The 23,753-nt window shown below is 37.8% G+C and overlaps 1 protein-coding gene across 3 annotated transcripts in view; it reads left to right on the plus strand.

The window, feature by feature from the left end:
- The window catches only part of LOC147011057 (sodium- and chloride-dependent GABA transporter ine-like), a 129,302-nt gene extending 106,257 nt beyond the window's left edge, over positions 1–23,045 (plus strand). For 2 of the 3 annotated variants that reach the window (XM_085860231.1, XM_085860234.1), the window contains one exon: positions 21,986–23,044. In XM_085860231.1, coding sequence (XP_085716357.1) covers positions 21,986–22,111 — 126 coding nt within the window. In that variant the 3' untranslated portion in view covers positions 22,112–23,044. Of the gene's footprint in view, positions 1–21,985 lie in introns of all 3 variants that reach the window. The other variant, XM_085860235.1, reaches the window with a different exon arrangement.
- Positions 23,046–23,753: the final 708 nt, after the last annotated feature.

Raw genomic sequence — 23,753 nt, forward strand, 5'->3', positions numbered from 1 at the left:
CGGCATGAGGTGAGAGGAAGGGAAGGCAAACGTGCAGTGGAGCATTAAACAAGATTCATACTGTTTCATCAGAATTAGTCCAAATACCGCCTGGAGACAAACACCACCCGGACACGTCCAGAAATAAATTCCCACCCAGACATAAACACCGCCCGGACACAAAATCTCGTCCGAACATTAACACCGCCCTGACACGTTCGGAGTTAAACACCGCCCAGACAAAACCAACATCCAGACACCGATGGAGATAACTACCATCCAAACATAACCACCATCCAGATATATCCAGTGATAACCACCTTCCAGATACGTCAAGAGACAGAGAGAGAGAGGGGAGCGTGGGAGTGAGGAGGGGAGGGGAGATTCTGGCAGATGCAACGTCCAGGTTAACAGTACACACATTGATGAATCACCCTGCCTGTGAAACACTGGGATAACAGTTTATAGCTGGGTCATGATTCAAAATCAGTTGAGACAGCTTAGAGGAAGCATGTGTACCTCTCAGATATCCTGCCGTGATGTTAAGGAAATGTTTCTTTATTTCCTCTGCCACCATGGGTGAAGGAGGTTATGTTTTCACCTCATTCTGTCTGTTTGCTTGTTTGTCTGTCTGTCTGTGTGTCTGTGTGCAGATAAAATCCAGATGAAATTTGCGGGATATGTTGGGGGTGTGACAAGGACAAACTGATTAGATTTTACTGAAGATCCGGATCCGGATTCGGCTGCTATAATTTATTAAGTGATTTTTCACCATTGAGAGAGAGGGCCAAAAACTACATATATCACAATGTCTCAAAAAGTTGTGCACGGATTTGGACGAAACTTGGTGGGCTTTTTGAGTGTGTGACGCGGAAGAATTCATTCAATTTTTGGTGAAGATCCAAATCTGGATCCTGATCCAATAATTTTTTAAGTGATTCTTCACGATTGAGATAGGGTGAAACTAATTTTTTGCACGATATCTCAAAAAGTTGTGGACAGATTCGGATGAAACTTGGTGGACCTGTTGGGTGTGTGACCGCGATGAATTGATTAGATTTTGGTGAAGATCCAAACCCGGATCTGGAGACGGGAATTATTTAATTTTTAAAGTGATTCTTCACCATTGAAAGATCGGGCAAAAACGATATATCGCATGATATTTCAAAAATGTATTGGGCCGATATATTCTCATGGATCAGGCATTACATGGCAGGGGTATGCACTCTACTGAGTGCCCTTCTAGTTGTATTTGTATTTATCAATGCTGATGTGACCGCAGAATAATGTGGTGCCATCACAGCCAAGTGGCTCCTGAACATTATTCAAGTCGATCAATATACACTACTCAGTGACAGTGAATACAGTAGAGCTCTCCAAGTGGCTTAAGCACTCCAACAAATAGGTTGATAAGGAATGGCTCGCTTCGCACGCGATTAGCAATCACCGAACCGTCATATTAAACACACACCTCCCAGAGATGCACAAAATATCGAATATGTCTGAATTGGACAAATAAACACCTTTTTTGCAGTCGAAACTGCTGCGAAGTTCAATTCTGGAACGTAAAAAATTTGCAAGTTGGCTTTGTTTAAGAGATGCTCGAGGTTATAATGTGCGGAAATGAAATAAAGCCATGAACGCTGGCGTCTCGTGGTGTTTATAAGCATTGCAATGTATCGAGCAATTTGTAGCAATGATAATCATGCATTCGATAATATGAGGAATGTGGAAAAAAGAACTTTATCATGAAGAAATCATTGCAGCCTTATGAGGAGGGTGGATAGTCAAAGCTGATTTAAGGAGGCCAAAAAACATTGCAGCTTCAGACCACAGTGAGGTAACCCAGGATGCGCCTTAACATTCCAGAGAGAGCAAGGTGGCCATGGATGTGCCTCATAAAGGATATAATTAAATATGGCCATTAATTATCTTCAAAAGGGGTGTTGAAACTAACCCAAATACCCTATTTTCATCCATGCACTCCCTTGGAGTTGTCTTAGGATGCATGCAAAGTTTCATGCCTTTAATTTTCAAGGTTTTAGAGTTATGGATGAGACACAATGGCACACACAGACACACACACACACACACACACACACACACACACACACACACACACACACACACACACACACACACACACACACACACACACACACACACACACACACAGACACACAGACACACACACATTTATTAGTATCGATGAACAGAGGTACTCGGCACTGCCCCTTTTTCTCAATCAAACCTATCCCTACCCCTCCCTCCTCACACCACCATCCACTCCACCCCGTCTCCTCCCTCTGGAGCCCCACCACTTAACCGTGACAGGGAAGTTAGAAATTGTGAGAAATGACTGTGTAAAATGCCTTGTAAGGTGTATTGTTATTTTAAAAAAAAAGTGATCCTATTTTTTGCGATAAACCTTGGAAGCTCAGAGTTGTGATGACACAAACAAACAAAAGTCTCATTTGCTTTTTCAGTGCCTTCAGTAAGTATTCACCCCTTGACTTTTTCACAATTTTTTGTGTTGGAGCCTGAATTTAAAATGGATTCAATATAAATTTTTGTCACCAATCGACACAAAATACTCCACAATGACAAAGTGAAAACATTTTTTTAGAAAATTTTACAAATATATTGTAAATGAAAATGAAACACATTGTCAGGCAAGGCCAGATTAGATATGTGACTGATTACAGGAACCATGCATACCTACACTAACATGTTTCATGGTTGGGTTGTCAGCGACAAAACCGTGTCCCCCACCAGGTTTTCTGATGAGGAGGGTGCATGATATGGACACACAGCACGAGTAAAAACAAAACCTGTCAAAGGATGGAGCTCCTTGTGAGCCAATTGTCAACCACATCTAGTGCCCAACTGTGTCTGTGGACTTCCTCCTGCACCTTCTTTTAGGAGGTTGGTGGCAGGAAATGCACGCCGGCCACCGTAAAACTCTTCACTCCGCAAAACATGACAAAAACGCAAATAAAATTGAAAACCCACTCTGAGGGAGTACCTCCTGTGAAACTGCCCTCCGCAAGGGCAGCTCACAGGATGACAGGATTGGGGCAGAGCATTCGGGACCCCCACTCTTTGATGACAGGAGGAAAACCACGGAGTAATTTTCCTGGATAAGATTTCAGTACTGTGTGCCGGGGTGGTGCTGAAGTGTCGTCCATCAGACGGCGGTCACTTTGGGTTCACCTGAGACGGTCCAATCAGGTGGGTGCCTGTAATGTCCTCTTCCAAAGAGAGGATGATCACCTGTCTCTGTGATCATCTGAGCTCAACCGTTTGAACATCAGTATTGCAGCACTCTGAGGTTGGGAGAGTGGATTGTGGTGAGGTCATAGCTTCTGGTTACACCTACTATTGGTCTGGTCGATCTGATGGTTACCCTGCCCAAGGAGTAGCTGTAGCTCTGTCCAATAAGAGGATGCCAATGATAACTGAGGTAACACCGGTCAACAATCATATTATGAGAATAAGGATTCATCACTCCTTGGGTGTCGTTTCCTTGGTCTCTGTGTATGCTCTGACTGAGGCGAGTGATCTCACCGTGAAGGATGCATTCAATGCCCCGCATTAGTCTGTGGTTGGTCAGTGCCCCGGGCGAGATACTCTTCTAGTTTTGGGGGATTTCCATGCATCGACTGAAACTGATGGGGTTGGATATGATATATGTGTTGGTCCCCATTGGTATGGAACTGTGAACCAGAACAGCACTAAGTTCCTTGACTTTGCAAGAAGTCATGGATTTTGGTTGGCACGTTCATTGTTTCAGCTCCCACAGGCTCATCGCTGGACTTGGTATTCCAATGCTGGTGCAATGGCAAAGGAGATTGACCATGTGCTCGTTGATGGTTGCTGGAGAATGATAAAGAACTGCAGGGTCGACCGGGGTGCTCATTTCCTCAATGCCGAGTACAGGCTTGCAGGAGCAACTCTGAAGTTTCAGCTTAAATCTGGGAGAATGGTACCATCTCAGTCGAGACTGGATGTTGGCAATCTCAAGGATGAGAGGGTAGCTGAGGAATTTGCGAACAGGTTCAGTCGGGACTTGGGGGGGGGGGGGGGTTCTGGGGCTTTGGGAATCCTGATGAGTTGTGGAGTGCCTTGAAGACCACCAGCCTTGACGTTGCTGGTGGATGTCTGAGAACTCACCATAGGGTAAAGAAGAATACCATTAACTGGATACCATTGACCAGCATCGCTAGCCCAGGCTTAATGGCAGAGCTGAGCTGTACAGGGAGTTGAGGTGTAAATCTGTACATGCGCTGAGGGTGGACAAGAGGCCTATGTGCGAGGAATCTATGAGTGGGTAGAGCATCATCTGTGGTCAAGTGATTCTCGTCCTGTTTGCAGGGGAATTTGTGCATTGTGTTCCTCCAAGCCCATCCCTCGGTGTAATGCAGTTAGAGCGGAGGGTGGTTGGCTCTTGACAGAGAAGTCCAAAGTGAAGACCCGCTAGGCCGGTTACTTTGAGCAGCTATATCAGGCTGATCTGGTGTTGGCTTAATGGTTATGGTGGTGTGGTGAATCTCAAGTGTCAATTGTCCACTCTGGCGAAGTACATCGAAAGAGAATTTTTAAGACGTAATTTCAGAATGGGAACAATGATGGCAAGACATACACTGATCTCCGCTCATCGGAGCTACAAGAACTTCCTCAATATAGAAATCGGGATATAGAAACCTCAATATAGAAACCCCACAGAATGAGCTCGACCTTGATGACCCAACCAAAAAGTCATACCTTGGAGTCCAGCAAAATACTGAAAAAGAGTTTTACAGCAATAGTACTCATTGCGAGTTATCAAGACAATACCCACGGAACAAGTTATACCTTGATGAGCCAGAATACAAGTTTTACCTTGGAGACTCACAAATTTTGAAAAAAATTAGTAAATGAGTTCTACCTTGATGGTTCAAATAACTACCTTGCAGACTCGGGAAAAGGGTTCCGCCAAGATGGTTCTAACCTACCTATATTCTAAGATATAGAACCTACCTTGGAGACTCACAAATTTCAGACATTTTGAAAAATGGAGATTTCCTTGATGATCCACAGTTATACTATGTGAGATCTATGACTGAAACCCATAAAAATTGGAAAAATGGAGTTTCCTTGATGATCCACAGTTATACTATGTGAGATCTATCACCGAAACCCACAATATTGATGGAAATTGTTGGTCTACCTTGGAGTCTTGGATAGATGGTTATATTTTTGGAGACTTGAAATGTGGGTTCTGGCTTGATAACTCACAATGTGAGACATATCTTGGAAACTCAACAGGAATGTGGTTATACCTTGGAGACTTGGAAAGTTGGGTTTATTTTGGAGACTTGAAATGTGGTTTCCACCAAGAAGACTCTTGGGGATCTCAACCTATCGATGTAGTTCTTTGTTGGATGGTGCTTGATGAGAGCAATATCAAGAAAGTTCTTACTCCCCCTTTCTACTTCATCAAACCTGAAAGCCTTAAAAAGACAGAATTGGAAGAAGAGAAAAAAACATAAAAAATATATTGTTGAAATACGTATTAAAAATAATATATTGGGTTGGGGTTGAGATTTTGAATGTGAAGGTTAGGGCGGGTTTGCGTTGGGGTTGTGATTTTGAACGTGAGCGTTGGGATGGGTTTGCGTTGGGGTTGGGATTTTGAATGTGAGGGTTAGGGCGGGTTTGCGTTGGGGTTGGGATTTTGAATGTGGGGGTTAGGGCGGGTTTGCGTTGGGGTTGAGATTTTGAATGTGAGGGTTAGGCTTGATTATGCTCCCTGTTATATTATCTCTCACACACACACACACAAACACACACACACACACACACACACACACACATGTTAAGCCTTGACAATGTAGTTGAGGATTCTGTGTTTGGGGTTCACAGATCTAAGAACGTCCCCCACTAGACACACACCAACAAACAAAAGTTAAGCTTTGACTATTCAGTTGAGGATTCTGTGTTTGGGGTTCACAGATCTAAGAACATCCCCCTTGACACACGTTATATATATATTTTTTAATTTAACCCTGTTGTACACCTCGGACTTGGTCCTCGAGTGTCCATAATGGTATATAGTAGAGGGGAGTGAAGCGCCAACCTGTTGCTCCCATGAGTATTATTTGCTGAGTTTTGTCTTTTGTAATTCCTGTGGATAAAATCAACCGAATATCTCTTCCCCTTCTAAATCATATACTTTATAATTCCAAGGAACTGTATCTATCACATCAACAATTTTTAAAAGTTCATTTGTCCATCGCTTTGTATAACCTTTTTCAAAATGAGATTTCCACCTATATATTCTTACGATATCACCAATATTGAACTTAGGCTTTTTGACATTAATCTCTTCTTCATATTTTAATTTTGTAAACGCTTCTGATGGTTTCATATTTGTTGACGTGTGAATCGTGTCATTATACTTATCCACAATATCCTGAATAAAATATGACCATTGTTGTGAACCGAGTTGTGTGAATTTTTTAAATAGTCTCTCTTTTAAGGTACGATTAAAACATTGAATAACAACAGCTTTTCCTTCATAAAAGGTAAAGTATAATGTAAAACTGTTATTTTTTGTAAAATTCATAAATGTCTTGTCATAAAACTCTCTAACCTCATCAGTCCACAATTTTTTAGGTTTTCTCTTACTTTTATTAAATATCTGTTGAAAGGCAAACATAAGAGTATAACCTGTTTTGTTTTTTAAAGGGACAATCCACGCATATCTAATCCTCAAATCAATAGCAGTAAAAGCATACTTGTACCCCTTATCATTATTGAGTTCAATCAAATCAGCGGACCAGACATAATCAACTTCCTTGGAATAAACCTTCCTTCTCTGAAACTTTTTGAATATTGGTTTATGTAATTCATCAGCTAATTGCTCTTCAATCTTAATGACATCATGAGAGCCTATAAGTTTTTTGAATTTCCCAGCCCAGGTTTCAATTTAGCACTGATCATCTTCTTCACGATAAATCTATCAACTTTTTCTCTTTGCGTTGGATTTCGTATCAGAGACAAATTATACAACATTTCTCTCTCGGCTTTATGTTTTTCTTCCAACATTGTGCTATTCCCATAATCAATGTCATGTCTCATGCACACTTCATCAACCCTATTGATGGGTTTACGCCATGGTTTAGGATTGTCTGCCTCATCTAATCTTTTATCCAAGTTTGTGCCTGGACCACAGAAAGAATACCCTGGTAGATGTAATTCGCCTGGTATTCCAGTAGTTGTAAATTTACTTCCTGATAAAAACTTCTTCATATCTCCTCCACGTTTGTGTTTGGAAATAAATAGACACTTTTTTGAACCACTCACCGAACATGTACCTTTTTGTATAACCCTATTATTTTTACTATTAATATATGAGATATTTTTAGTATTAGTTTTCTTTAACATTTGAGACAATAACTCATTTATTTATGAGAAAAATTCCTGCAGAGTGCGAAAACCTTTTTAGTTTCCAACATGCACATTTGAATCTTAAGGTTTAAAACATAAAGAATCCTTAGAAATGCCTTCACTCTCTCCTCCATTTATTTAAGAAAAAAAATGAAAAACTTTAATTAAAGCCAATAACTTGTCCTTGAAAACGATGTCAACTGTCTTGTCAAAAATATTGCTAAAGACTTGTCAATTCTTTGTTTTCCTCCTCGGTACGTTGAGATTCATTTTTTTCCTGTAATACCCCCAATCTTTTTTTATCTCACTGGTTTCCATACTTTTATATTGATTTATTCTCTCTCTTTCCTCCCTCTCCTCCCTCTCCTCCTTCTCTCTCTTCTCTCTCTTTTCCCTCTCCTCCTTCTCTCTCTTCTCCCTCTCCTACTTCTCTCTCTTCTCCCTCTCCTCCTTCTCTCTCTTCTCCTTGTCCTCCTCTTCCCTCTCTTCAACTGCTTCCTTGTCCCTTACTATCCCTGAATCACTTACACCCCAGGGAATATCATACATATATTCATCATGATTTCTTATTATTCCTGTGTCCAAAATAATTTTTTTACAACAGGAAACCAATAAAATTTCTTCTGAATTTCCAAAAGAGCCTTACATTTTCTTAACTTTATAATTTTTTCATTATTTAACATTTTAATTAAATCCAAAGTTGTTGGTTTATCAACATCAGCATAATGCCAATATTTTATTGAAAATACCTCATTCTTATGTTGTAGAACATATTTATTAAAATACCGAATACGCTTTTCTTGAAGGTATGCTTCGACACAGAAATGATAATTTTCTTGAAGACTTCTTGCTGTCATTTATGGATTAGAAATATGTGACAGAATAATCTTATGACACGAAACACCTCCCCATCTTCCCATAGTTAAATCATTTTGTATTTCCTTACTTATTATCTATAATCCCGTTTTTTCTATTTTCATGATATAAACTCAGACAAAACCATTATTATATTTACCCTTATTAAATTATTTTATTTGTTGTTTACGAATCGTGCTTCCACAAAACTCATTCTCCATACCAAGTGGATAATATTCTTCCTTACGAGACTGATTTAATTGTTCCAGGTCTTCAAGGTCAATTTTAAATGACCAATTATACCCTAAATCATTCATGTCATAACCCCATTGTTATATTCTCATACAAATGATACGCCCTTCTTTATAAAAATTTATTTTAATTGGAACTGTGAATTCTGTATGACCTGGAGATAAAATCAACACTTCTGTATCTTTGGAATACAAGGCCGTTTTATTTAAGGATATATGTTGTGTTGAATCACTTAATCTACCAAGTCATTCACGTCAGTCGGGCTTGGATAATTTCTTAATTTATAAGCATTTTTCATATTAATATTTTTTGTTATACTATATTTCTGTCATTCAGCCTGTGCCTTAGTGTAATAATTTGATAAATCAATATCCAGTTCGTGGGATACACCAAAGATAGAACCATCTTTACCAACATAAGTCATTTATATTAGATTAAAAATAATGTCATTAAAATTTTTATTTTTGTTGAGTTGAAATAACACATAGAGACATAATTGACCACAACACTTGGAACTTAATTATTGGACTTGAAATGTTTGATCAACACCATTCTGTAAGAATTTTATGACTTCAACAGGTGGTGGAAGACCAAAACTATCAAAATAATATTTGTCTTGACTATTAAAAATACAAACCCAATGAGAACCGTTCCCATTATTATCGTCTAAGTTCATAATAATATTCTTTGTATGTTGAGGCACGTTTGTTAATTCATCTCTCATACAAATAACCACATTAAGAATTTTTATTTTCTTACAATATTTGACAAGTTGTAAACTTGATGTTGTTTTCTTTCCAAATTCTTTAAACCACTCATCAATGCTCATTTATTTATTAGAAAGATATAACCCATAACCCCTTTTAGTTAATTTCACACCTGCTTGTGTGATAGAAGAAAGCATATCTACAACCAACAATCTCGCTTTATCAGGCAGACTTTCAAGTTTTTCAGCAAAATCTACAATTACACCACTTCCACTAATTTGTTTCTCCAACTCTTTGTTTTGTCTTTCCAAATCTTTTTGAGCCTGGAGTTGAGCCTTCCTTTCGTTGGCAGTTTTCACCGCTGTTGAAATACCACCCGTCAATGCTCCAACCGCACTTAAACCAGCAAATAAAGGAATTAGAAATGGGAGAAATCCTCCACGCGTCTCTCTTATTGAATATTTTTTCAACATTGGTTTTGTCATTTTAATTTTAAGTGAGCCAGTATCATTCAAGATTTTAACCTGTTCTCTTGTGAGCAAAACATCAATTCTTACTGCTCCTTTTCTCTGAATTGTATTAATGTTAATCGTACAAGGCTTTTGATTTTGAACACAAGATGATAGTTTATGAAGATTGATTTGATTAACTCTACCCCAGTTGGTAATTTGCCACTCATTTATTTTACAAAAAAATTCTGTGAGACTAATCTTAACACCATTATCTATATTAATCTGTAATTCTGTTTCTTCCAAAAGCAAACAATATGTATCAACTTCTTCACTCTCTCCTCTTTCAATGCATAGGGAAGTATCCACTCGATTAGACTTCATAGTTTCCTTTTGAGCACTCAGGTCAAACGCATAGATTGTATGCAAACTTTTAAATGCTGTCATATGCAAAATAGGTTCTTTATTTTCCTTCTTTCGCATACCTTTTGGTAAAGGCCCGGTCACACCTTGACGTTTTAGCCAGCGATGGCAACGTATTAAAATGTATGTAAAACGCTGGCTTACGTTGAACTTTTGATGTTTTTTTTTAAAGATTCGGACATATTTATAGCGACTTGGTCTTATGTATAACGCATTGGTAACGGACACAGAACGTTTCGTTGTGTTATAGATAACTTATACCAACGAATGCTGAACCTGTTGTCGGCCGACACAACCGATGCCCAACGATAGTCTAACTTAGGCATAGGGCATTGCACGCATCGCCGACGATGTCGTGACGTAGCCTATTAAAAGGCTGAGGCACAACGATTCGAATCATAACTGCCGTAGAAATGGAAGTGTCAACATCGCGGTCACACCTTGGCGATCTTGCCAGCGTATGCCTACCTAAGAAAAATGTGTCTAAAACGTTGGGACACGTCAAATACGGTATGAGTAAGTTTGGTATACGTGAGTACAACGCTAAAGTATGCTATCATACGTCGTAGTAAGTAGAGACGTCAAGAAATTTTAAACATGTTAAAAATTTTACGACGTACTCGGCGTATGACACACGTTCCGCATGCGATGGGGATACGTTTTACACACGATATGTGGACGCTTACACACGTCCACAAAGGCTACTTATAAGCTACTCGTAAGTCGAAACGTATTAAAACATTGGTTTTGTCATTCATTATCACTCGCGGTAATGTATTTTTTACGCGAAACTTATTTCTAACTTATGTTTGACGTGCTTTGAACCAATTCGTTACGTAGTCCCAACACACATCGACGTATGTAGACGTATTCCAATGACGTCTTCCGGTCGACAAAAAAAATAATTGATGTGTTTCTAGCTTACAACTGCCATATAAAGACGTGTTCCCAGCGGTTTTGGGAATTGGTATATAAAAATGCTGCTCATAAAAGGGGAACCCAACAGTGTTTGAGTCCTTTTTGAGTCGATGTCCATGTCAGCAGTAACAGTATCAGTATCAGTATTAGTATTAGTAGTAGTTTGTTCATGTTGGCAGTAGTAGGTGAGTGTGAGGGGGAGGGTGTGGGTTATGATGGATCGTCCTTGCGTTTAAAGATTTAAATATTTAAATGATAAACTCAACGATTTAAATGGCTGCATCTCCACGATTGAAAGTAGACGCTTGCGCTCAACAATTGGATTCTTTTTACACTCAACGACTTTTAAACGGTACCATTCAGCTATTTTCATTGTTTACAATGAACGATTTAAATTGCTCTCACTCGCCTTTGTTTTTTGACGCTGGCGCTCGGAAATTTTAATCGTTTCTATTGAACTTGCTAAATCGCTCAAACCCCACTATTGAAAGTAGACGCTTGCACTCAACAATTCGATTTTTTTACACTCAACGACTTTTAAATGGTACCCCTCAACTATTTTCATTGTTTACAATGAACGATTTAAATTGCTGTCACTCGCCTTTGTTTTTTGACGCTGGGGTTTGGAAATTTGAAGCGTTTCTTCTGAATGTGTTAAAACGCTCAAACTCGACTATTTTAAATAGACGCTGCCGATGGACAATTGGAATCGTAGCCAAGCTAGACATCAAAGTGAGAACATCCTCGTCATGCCGAAGAAAAGTTTGAAGAATGCTGCAAATAAGTGTCCTGGCCGTGGCCGTGGACGCTGACGCAAGGACGATCCATTATACCGACGTCTTTCAGCCTATGAGTAACTTAAAAGTAACGTCTGTCGACGTTTGGCAACGATCGCGTAACGTGCCAACAACACGTTAATCATAGGTTAGAAATAAGTTTCGGGTACACTAAACATTACCTCGGCGTGTCTCAACTTAAGATTAACTTACAAGTAGCATGTGTTGACGTCTGTCAACGATCGCAGACCGTGCATACAACTTGTGGCCAGCATAGCGGAACGTGTGAGTTATACGCCGGCATACGTCGTGAAATTTCAAGCATGAAAAAATTTGAGGACAACCAAAAAGTACAACGTTTAAAGCCAGCGTACAACGACGTATGGCAGTGTTTTTCAGCGTGCTCTCAATGTTATCAAAACTTACCCATAACGTATTCAACGTGTGCCAGCGTTTTCGAAAAAAAATTCAAAAATCGGCATACGTTGGCTAAAACGTCAAGGTGTGACCGGGCCTTAAGAATTGTATGCTTCAGCAAAATCATTTTTTCCCAATTAATTTCCAATCTATCTCGTGGATAAAATGTTCCATCTTGGGAAACGTGAAGTTGTTTCACCGAAGCATTATCACTCAATGCATTATTCTTATCTGTAGCAGTATCACCATCTGGTTTTTTTAAAAATGATCCACAGATATCGTGGCTTTCCTTCCAGAACACCCAAATTCCAAGTGTAAGTGGTTTGGTTTAGTTTAACGTGTTGACATCTTCTTTTGAGGTATGATACACTGATTGGTTTCTTTGAGTGAATTCTTCCATTCAACATCTCTTCTGTTTTAAGATTAGGAGTAAATTCACTAATATACCAACTCATTTCATCAATTACAAATTTATTCTGCTCACCAAAAGCACTACCAACACCAAAAAGCAATCTATTTTCATTGTCATTCCTTTGTCATTGAAATCAAATTTTAAGAACATACAGAACTTTATCATGATCACAAAATCCAAATATACCTTTGAGAGGAACTGCCACAGTAAAACTATTAACTGCTTTTGCATCATCATGTTTCGTTCCTTTCCTTTGAATATAGCCAGGGTCTGTGGTTGTTCCCGTCGACATATCAGGAATAAAACCTTCGACAGACCCCTTTCACATTCTATTACTGAATGAATATAGTGTAAATTTCATAATTTCAGATACAGCAGAGACAAAATCAACTGCTTCAACTTCTTGTGTTCCAATGTACAAACAAACACTATCAAACATTTTCCAGAAGAAATCATTTATGAGTGTAGCGTTTGTGTTATTCCCAGCCTTTGTGTATGTAAATTTACACAACAAGAAACTTTCGGATAGATTCAAATAAGGTTGTTGATTATTTATTTCAAAACCTTTTGTACCATTTGCATTCCAGTCTGTTCCAGTAATTGCATTTACCTTGAAGTAATCTTCTTTTTGTTGGAGTTTGAGATGACAATAGTATCATCCAAATCAGAGATACTATCAATTGCTTCCATACTTGTATTTATTTCAGAAAAAAGATGTTAAAACTTTTGAAATCCGGACCCAAGTATTTGAATTATTTTCTGTCGTTCTTGGGGAGACAACTGAGTTTTGCCTTTCTTAATTTATTTTATTGCTTGTAATTTATGAGATTCCTTTTGGGCATCTTTTATGCTCTTTACAGCACCTGCTACATTTCCCACAGCAGAAGAAGTTGAACCAGTTAGGTCTTTCTGTTTTTGAATAGTTGAACCGATACCCATTCGAGTATCAAATATCCCACCTCCTCTAAATTGATGTCCGACACTCCTTTGTCTCTTACGTTTATATTATCCTCTACCAAGATACATACCTTCACCCTTGTTGTATGGGGAAAGGAACATCCCATCCCCTGTAATTATTTTATATTTTCCCAACTCGTGATTCCTCACCATAACCATCGTATTTATTTGTTGGAAAATTTCACGTCGGTGAATTCTGATGGATTTAACTTCTCCATTAAAAGAAATCATACGATTATCTTGGTTGGTTATCCTAAAATTTACTCTGTGTCTGGTTTTTCCTGACACAGGTAGATAAACCAAATATTTGGGTTCCATATTGAATTTATAACCAATTGGGATTGAGTATGCGCTGAATGAAAATATTGTATTTGTTTTTATTCCATCATTATAAGCACCATCAATCAAATCACAGTGAATTAATACCGAATTTATTCCTGAGTATATTTGAATGACATTATCACTGTAAAACGTCACGGTAGTTTCAATCTTTTTTGAGGAGAAACCCAATAACTCACTAAATGAATTATCAATTGTGAAATCAACCTTGGAGTTGTTTTTAAGTTTAATCGTTGATTTTGAAGTATGTTTTTGAATATCTCTTGCAATATTTTTTGGTTCAGCACCCTGTTCGTTCATAAGACGAACAATTTCTGAAGATATTTGAGAAATCTCATATGCTCCAGGTGAAACTGTTATCGTTTTGTATCCACTTCCCTGATTATAACTAAAGTTGTCATTTTTCTGTTATATTAAATAAGGTATTATAAGTTTCCATGGACAATAAAGATGCCTCATATTCTTTTTTTGGGTCAAGTTGTAGTGGGTATGGGAATGAAGATGTGTGGTCTCTTGTTGTGAAATTAAAACTAAGGTTTGTGCTTCTCATCTTATTTAATACGAGATAAAATGTCTTTCTATTGATATTTATTAATTATTTTCATGTTCATCAACTGGTCTAAAATGGCTGATGCTTCATTAAAACAATTTTTATTTCCAGCCTTCTTACTACCGAACAACAATAACAGTCTATTAACTAATTGTGATGGGTCATTTGGAAGAAAACTAACACCTGAACCAAGGATACTTAAAGCCTGAATGTGTTTCTCCTTCTCATTCTTCCTACTTTTACCAGACATACCAACCCTTTTATTAACTGTGTTCAGCAGATCAATATATACTCGATCATCATTATTTTTCATGTCCAATGGTTTATCAATACATTTGATTCATACCTCACAGTTGAAGCTTGTCTTCCATCTTTTGTGACATGAATCTGAGGGTTAATTTAACAGGGGGTTGAGCAGAACTCAAGAACCTTAATTCATCATTAAATATCAATACCTTTTCTTGAACAAGATGAAATATTGCTGGTTGTTCTGTTGGAATGAGACCTGCTTTGGTTTTTGATTCCGCTGAATATTCATTATTTAGAAGAGCATTCACAATATAATCAGGTGGTCGATTAATCTCTTCCAGTTATTGAAATAATCCTTCATCATCATATTCTAATTCTCGAAAATCCTCTAATTCTTCCTCCGTCATTTGACTGAAATCTTTTATCATTTGAAGTTTTTAGGAGTATATTCTATTGTGGGAACTGTGGAAACATCTATAATTATTTCTTGGGAAGTACTTAAAAGCGGTTTAAAAAATTTCTCTTGTTTTCTTTCAAATGCTTCTTCACCCGTTAGTTTCTGTCTGCGTTTCTTCTTTATGTCTTCCTGTTGTTTTACAACTTTTGAAACCAACTCTTGATGTTCCTTCAATCTTCTTGCTCTTTCTTTTGCATCCATTTATTTCTTGGAAAATATCATTTAATGTCTCATCTTGTTTCACAACAATATATTTATATTTTTCAGTCGTGTGCTTCATGTTATCCCCAAATTCCTTTTTACTACATAATGTTGAACTCTCCAAAAATTGAAACTGTCCAAAAAAAAAAGTCATCCAACAGAGCTGGTTTATTACAAGATGAAGAATTTCCTTGCTTGTGCATTCATAGCTGTTTACCTGGTCAGTTGTGGATCAAGTCTGGGACCATTTTGAGAGCAGGCTGTTTTTCTGCAAAGGAAAAAGTCGTTTGGGCACCTCAATGCCATCTTTCTCAACTCTATTCAAGAATAGAAATCCAAAAGGTGAGTGAACTTGTTGGAAATGAAAGAACTGCTTTACAGTTTGTCCAGTAGCATCAGTTCTTGATAGGTGAAGGTTTTCCTGGTCTTTTATGACATTAAAGCCAGGAAAAAAGGAGCTGATTTTAGCACAGAAGTGGTCGAAATCTTAGATATTGTCTGCAGCCTCATCAGCTGCCTGCATCTTCTTAGATCTTGATTCTGACCTAGAAGATGATGTTGGGCATGGGGCTGAGGTCACCTGCTTCAAAGCTGATTTCGGTACTCCAGGAAATATTGATGGGGGTTCTTTGGGTCCGCCCCTCAAGCTTTCTTTCTCATTTGGCATTGCCAATATCCATCTCTCCCTCTCCTCAGGATCTTTTGGGAAGGATATGACCTTTACATAAGGCGTCCCTTCATAGTTTCCTCTCCAACCAAAGCAGCTGCAACGATGTGGCAAATTGTCACTAAAGCAGGAAACAACACAAAGATCCTGTGAGATCACAAGCTGGACAGTTTCTGAAAGAGAAACAAACAAAACATACATTAGTTAATGATGATAGAAATCAGGAAGTAGGTGCAGTAGGTGCACAATGTCATGTTTTGTCATAGACTTTACAAAAGTTTTCCTGCATGAGTTAGACCAAAAATGGCCAAAAAATACCAAAATTCAGTAATTTGACCTTGAAGATGACCTCAACTGGTGTTGAAAATGACACGATTGAACTCGCTGTCCTAAAAACCCCCTATGTGGATCCCGAGATCGTGTCTCTAGCCCTTCTCGAAGTCATTTTAGCCCCGGACTCAGGTTAATCCTTCAGACTCAAGTTACAAACCCCGAGATCATGAGGTTCCAGTCCTGCTCTATAGGAGTCTATGGATCATCGTCATCTTACTGGTAAATATAGAGGTCCCGCTCATTCTTGCTGTTATCTTAATTACAAGCTTCCAAATTTTATTCCTGTCTTTCTTCACAACAACGCTCACTATGACACACATCAATTTATAAAAGAACTTTCAAAGACATTCGGAAATAGTTTCACCATTCCAAACACAGATCAAAATACATCTAATTCTCAAAAACAATTTCTGCATCCCCCATAACCCATATCAGATTTCTTGACACATACAAGTTTATGGGAGATTCATTATCTGAGTTAGCATCAAATATCAAAAACTTCCCGAGTCTTAAATCATATTTCTCAAATCAAGAAGAGATTGATCTCCTATCACAAAAGGGAATTTATCCGTCTGACTATATGGATTCATTGGAAAGGTTTAAAGAAACACAACTTCGTTCAAGGAAGAGTTTCTATGGTAAGTTGAATAATACTCATATTTCTGATGAAGATTTTACACAAGCTAAAAAGGTTTTGGATAAGTTTAATATAAAGAATCTTGGGGAATATCATGATTTATATCTTAAAACTGATGTACTGTTATTAAGTGATATGTTTGAAACTTTTAGAACAGTCTGTCATAATAAAAATTCTTATGGATTAGACCCCACTCACTATTACACGGCCCCGGGTTTGGCTTGGAGTGCTATGTTAAAAATGACAAAACAAAATGTGGAATTAATCAGTGATATGGATATGCTTTTCATGATAGAGAAGGCTAAAAAGAGGAGGAATCTCTCAAGTATGTACCAAGAGATATGCTAAAGCAAATCACAAATATCTTCCTGATTATAATAAGAATGAGGACAACTCTTACCTGATGTATTATGATGCAACAATTTGTATGGGTGGGCCATGTCTCAATCTTTACCTTATGGTAAATTAGAGTGGGTGGAAGAAAAGGATTATGAAAAGGTTTTGATGAGTATTGTTATTTCTTCTCAAGAGGAATTGAATGAGGAAGAAGAAGGTTATTATTTTGAAGTTGATTTGAGGTACCCGAGCGATCTTCATAATAAGCATAAAGACCTACCCTATGCCTCTGAATAAAGAAAGTCCAAGAAAAGAATGGTTAAGTGATTACCAACAGTCATTTAATATAAAAGGTAAATCTTCAGAAAAACTACTTACTACATTAAATGATAAAGAAAGTTATGTTTTACATCAAAGGAACTTGAGACAGTAATTATCTGCTGGGTTGGAGTGAGGAAAATTCATTATATTTTGAAATTTAAACAAAGTCCATGGTTAAAGGATTATATTGATTTTAATACAAAAAAGTAGAAAAAAAGCAGAAACAGATTTTGAGAAGGACTTTTATAAATTAATGAATAATGCTGTATTTGGAAAGTCTATGGAAAATGTTAGGAATCGAGAAAACATAAGACTTGCGACATCTTGGAAATAGGCTTCAAAGTTAATTAACAAACCAAGTTTTGAACGGGTGGAGGTATTTTCAGAGAACTTTTGTGCTATTCATTTGAAAAAAAGAGAGCATTAAAATGAATAAACCTATTTATTTATATAGGTACATCAATTTTTGATTTGTCTAAGTTGTTTATGTATGACTATTACTATAATAATTTAAAATTAAAGTATAAGTACAATGTGTCATTGTTATATATGGATACAGATAGTTTTATATTAGAAATAGAGACTGGAGATGTGTATGAGGATATGATTGATAATATTGAAATATATGATACAAGTAATTATAAACCTGGTGATGTGTTGTTTTCATCGAATAATGAAAAGGTTATTGGTAAGTTTAAAGATGAATTGGGTGGGAAGGTTATGGGTGAATTTATAGGATTGATATCAAAGGCTTATGCTTTTACATAGATTGACAATAATATTGAAAGGTGTAAAAAGAAGTTAAAGGGAATAAAGAAAAAAAATAAGAGATGAAACAATAATCTTTAAACATTATTACAACTGTTTAATCTTAAAGAGGGAAGAGTATCGAAAAATGAATAAAATAAGAAGTTATAAACATCAATTATATACAAAAGAAATAAATAAGAAAGCATTAGAAGCTTTTGATGATAAAAAGATATATTTTAGAGAATGGAATTAATAGTCCCTCTTATGGTTATAAGTATAAGTGCTGAGGGACTACTACCCTCTTTTACTGATTTATAAATGATAGAACCAAGCAATAACCGAACCAAAGAGTGGAGATGTCATCAACCTTGGTACTTAAATGGAAAACATAAAGAATGTGAAAAATATCAAATAAGTCTTATTGAAGAAATAACCAGAGTAAGAGTATATAAAACAAATAAGCGGATAAATTTAATTACAAATAAGTTAGGGGATGTAAAAAAAAAAAATATATATATATATATATATATATATATATATATATATATATATATATATATATATATATATATATATATATATATATATATATCCTTGAATGGACTTGAAAACTTTGATGGCTATCAATTAAACAATGGAAAAGCAATTTCCCATAATCTCAAAATGATACGTGGCTCATGGGGTAGTCAAACAAGAGCATTGAGAGAAGTTTATCATTTTATTTCTGCTCAACAAAGATATTTAGACAAAGAACTAAGTTTTAAAATAATATTTGTGAACATACTCAATGGCGATGAATGTAATCGGAAAATTAATTTATTACCTCGAATAGAACATGGACAAATATTTATTGGATCACTCTTTGAGTGGAGTGAAAATATAAAAGGAAATCAGTAAGTAATGGGGGAGAGATTGATGTCTTCTTTTGACCCCATGGACCAAGAGTCAGAGGGGGAGAGAAAATAATTCTCCTCTTTTGACCTGATGAGCCTTGAGATAGAGAGTTCTCCCTATTAATTTGTATGATGTTTTTTTGGGCCCTGAGACAGTCTCAATTTAACATGAGCTTGTATGAACAGAAAATCATTCTCCTCTTTTTGTCCTGATGGGTCTCGAATCAGAGAGTTCTCGCTATGCATTTGTCTGGGAGGGGGAGGAATTAGACTCCAGTTGAGGGGTTTTCGGGGATCAATTCAAAGTTTTCCCCATTCATTTGCATGGATGTCCCAGAAACCCCATTAATCAACAAACACACACACACACACACACACACACACACACACATACACACACACACACACACACACACAACATCGATATTACAGCAATCAGTAGGAGAGATCGAAATACCAGATGTGAAGATACGGCAAGGGATCTTTCAGGGAGACAGTCTCTCCCCCCTCTTGTTTTGTCTGACTCTAGACCAGTGTTTCTCATCCTTTTTTGTTCCACGCCCCACTTTGATTATCAAAAAAAATCGTACGCCCCACCATGATTGGAGACACTACAGTATATACTACATATGTATTCAAAAGGCTTTATTAAAACTTTATTGCAAATTTTATTCAATTGCTCCTCACTTCAATGGGAGCCCTGCCCTTGACGCAAGCTGCAGATTTGTTTGATTTGAGGAACCAATTTTGTCAGTTTCAGCCTTAAATCACCACGTTTCGTAATTTCCAGTCAATTTCTCTTAATTTCTCAGTCGATTAACCTCATCTACAAAGAAGGACACGGCTACACCTGAACAACCAATAGAAGAACATCTAAAGAAACAGGGAAGGTGACACACCAACGATACATGGATGATTTAAAGCTCTTCCCACCGAATAACGAAAAATTGACAGAACAGCTAAAACCTGTAAAACGGTTCTCTGAGGATATTCAAATATAATTTGGACGAGAAAAGTGCGCCAAGTACACATTTATACAAGGTGAACCAACAAAAACAGACAACATAAAAACTTGAAATTGAAACAACAACACAGTAGTTAGAAAACGAAGCATCAAACAAATACCTCTGAGGAGAAGAGGGCCACAAAATATGTCACAAATAAATGTGAAGAGCATTGAAATTATATTGGAAGCTGAAGAGCATCGAATTTACACCAGTGATAATTGGAGCAACATGAATAGTAAGGAAGAACCTCAATGAGATTTTGAAAAACATCCGTGGGAATATTACCATAAACGAACTACAATTGGAGGAAATCCGGGGTTCGGTAACGATCCTGATAAGAGCCCTTGGACCAAAACGCTGAGAACAACAAAGTTGAACACCTTGGTCCATAAACTGTGATTTCTTACCGAAGCGATTGTAAACACTTTTTGAGTCCTTGGAGGACTTCGTTCCATCTCCTTAAATCCGCAAATTGAGATAACATCCAACAACACAGAACACTCTTTTTAATTATTTTTTGCCCATGAATTACCACTGCACGGCAGCATGGGACTGAACAGACAGACAGACAGACAGACAGACAGACACACATACACACACACTTGTATTATTTTTTTGCCCGTGAATTATCACTGTACATTGCATGGGGTGGAGCAGGTGACTGAACTGCTGATGCAATACCTTGTGGTTTACTTCATCTGACCACATCGCTCACTCAGCACTGCCGCATCATAAAAAGACGTGTGAACACCGTCGCAAGTTTTATGGCATTATCAGAGCCGCAAGACTCGATAAATGCCACGTGAATGAAAGAGCCTTCGGGTAATTCATAATACTTTCCGGATTTCCCACTTTCTTTCAAGTAATCTCAGAAACGCCTTAGTCAGGAATATGCTTCTGGTTCAAATGGCCAAAAATGTTCGGCAAATTTGACAACCTATCCCCACCTCTAATACTTTGAAACAGATGCAATCTTGGTCTGTCATACACAGGGAATTTAGAAAAAATAGGTGGTTCAAATCAACCAGCTTGGAGAGGACTCATCAAGTGGCTGAAGTATTCAGGCCAGCACTCCAACGAAACTGTTGAAGCAAGCACTGTGCCGCCTTGGCTTACAAACATCAGTTGATAACGAACAGCTGGTTTGGCAAGCGATTTGCAATGTATACAGTGATATGTAGATGTGTGGATCAATGATCAGCGATGTATATGGCGATTCGTAGGTATTTAGTTTGATTGTACAGAAACCATTATGACCTATTCCAAGACGAGGCATTTTTCGTCGGCCAAATCAAAATGGCAGCTAAGACCCATGCTCGGTGAGGTTGGGCAGACCAAAGATATGCATTTCCTGAAGGTAAGCCTTTAGTTATCTTCAAAACGGTGTTTAAATTTACCCAAACACACAGTTTATATTTATTCAATACCTTGGAATACCGTATTCTGCTTCTAAAGTTTTGGGCCACTGGGTTTTATTGTTTTGGTATGGAGAAAGAAACACACACACACACACACACACACACACACACACACACACACACACACCCACACACACACACACACACTTATTATTATAGATTGCAATGCAACAGTGATGATTCCACTGGAATCTCATTGGCCAAAAGTTTCTGAATGATCGTTCCAAGATCCCAATGTTTCTCGTTTGCAGCGTCTGGTGAAATCCATCAAACCAACATTTTCTGCTGTGATAGAGAGTAATGAACTCCCTCTAAGAAACGAGGAACTACCTGCAGAAGATGTCTATCCCCACAATGCTCAAGGAGTACCTGGATAAAGTATCTCACCAAATGCCTCATTTTCATGAATAAGATTGTCCATTTAAGCATATTCTCTATGGTGGAGTTGGCCAGAACAATCAGATCAATTGTCCTTTATGTAAAGTTATTCATATATGAGACGAAGTCAAAAGATTTTATGAATGAGAAATTCACAATCTCCCAAGATGCAATCCTCATCCGTTCCTGAAGGGACAGGACATGATTGTGTGTGTGTGTGTGTGTGTGTGTGTGTGTGTGTGTGTGTGTGTGTGTGTGTGTGTGTGTGTGTGTGTGTGTGTGTAAATACGTTCGTTGATATCTCTCTCTCTCTCTCTCTCTCTCTCTCTCTCTCTCTCTCTCTCTCTCTCTCTCTCTCTCTCTCTCTCTCTCTCTCTCTCTCTCTCTCTCTCTCTCTCTCTCTCTCTCTCTCTCTCTCTCTCTGTCTCTCTGTGTGTGTGTCTGTCTGTCTGTCTCTCTGTGTGTCTCTGTGTGTGTGTGTGAGTGTCTGTCTGTCTGTCTGTCTGGGGGAAAAATAATTATATGAATGTACTCTCAATTATAATTGTTGCTGGTGCTTTATAAATTTAATTTTTATGCTGTAAGTGGAACTGGCTGTCAGTTATGCTTCCTTTTTCCCAATAGACTTTTGACCTCAATTTTGATAAAAGGAATGTCTTGCTATGGAAGAAAGTGATCTGGTTGATAACATCAACTTTTGCCATGATTATGTCATTCGCTTCCACCTAGTAGACACGTATTGCAGTTGCAGTTCTTTTGCCTAATGCTTATCAGCCCCCTCCACTCTCACAAAAGCATAAATGCCAGGAAATGTAATCTTCGCTTTGTGCAAATCAGTGTGGATGTGTACCATCTCAGTGATTCGAACTCCATGGTGCCATGTTAATAAAAAATATCTGATCAAATGTACTTTCCATTGTGGACAGTGAATTAATTGTGTCAAACAGATTGAGTAACAGGATTTACATCGAGTCGGTTAACAACAAAATTCTACATCTGTCTGACTCTATCTCTATCTGTCTCTGTCTCTCTCTGTCTCTCAGTCTCTATTTGTCTGTCTATCTCTGTCTGTCTATCTCTGTCTGTCTCTCTCTCTCTCTCTCTCTCTCTCTCTCTCTCTCTCTCTCTCTCTCTCTCTCTCTCTCTCTCTCTCTCTCTCTCTCTCTCTCTCTCTCTCTCTCTCTCTCTCTCTCTCTCTCTCTCTCTCTCTCTCTCTCTCTCTCCATCTCTCTCTCTCTCTCTCTCTCTCTCTCTCTCTCTCTCTCTCTCTCTCTCTCTCTCTCTCTCTCTCTCTCTCTCTCTCTCTCTCTCTCTCTCTCTCTCTCTCTCTCTCTCTCTCTCTCTCTCTCTCTCTCTCCGTCTCCTTCTCAGTCTCAGTCTCTGCTGGTGGGGTGGCCCAAAGAAATGCACACCTGCATCGAAGTTGGCCAAACTGAGTTTCAATATCGGTCCACCAACAAACTATGATGCTGGTGTGTGACAGGTTGGGTGATTCGTCAATACGTGTGCCATCTCTCGGATGGATGTTGTCGATGCAATTTTTCTTTTATGGGTTTGACGGTGATAAAACAATAATAAAATGTTGTCAATTAAACTTTATATTAAAATAAATATGCTGTTATAAATCTTAAATGGAAAATG

This window comes from Eptatretus burgeri, chromosome 16 (genome assembly GCF_056783735.1).
Source record: "Eptatretus burgeri isolate ZD-2024b chromosome 16, Ebu_testis_v1, whole genome shotgun sequence".
NCBI lineage: Eukaryota > Metazoa > Chordata > Myxini > Myxiniformes > Myxinidae > Eptatretus > Eptatretus burgeri.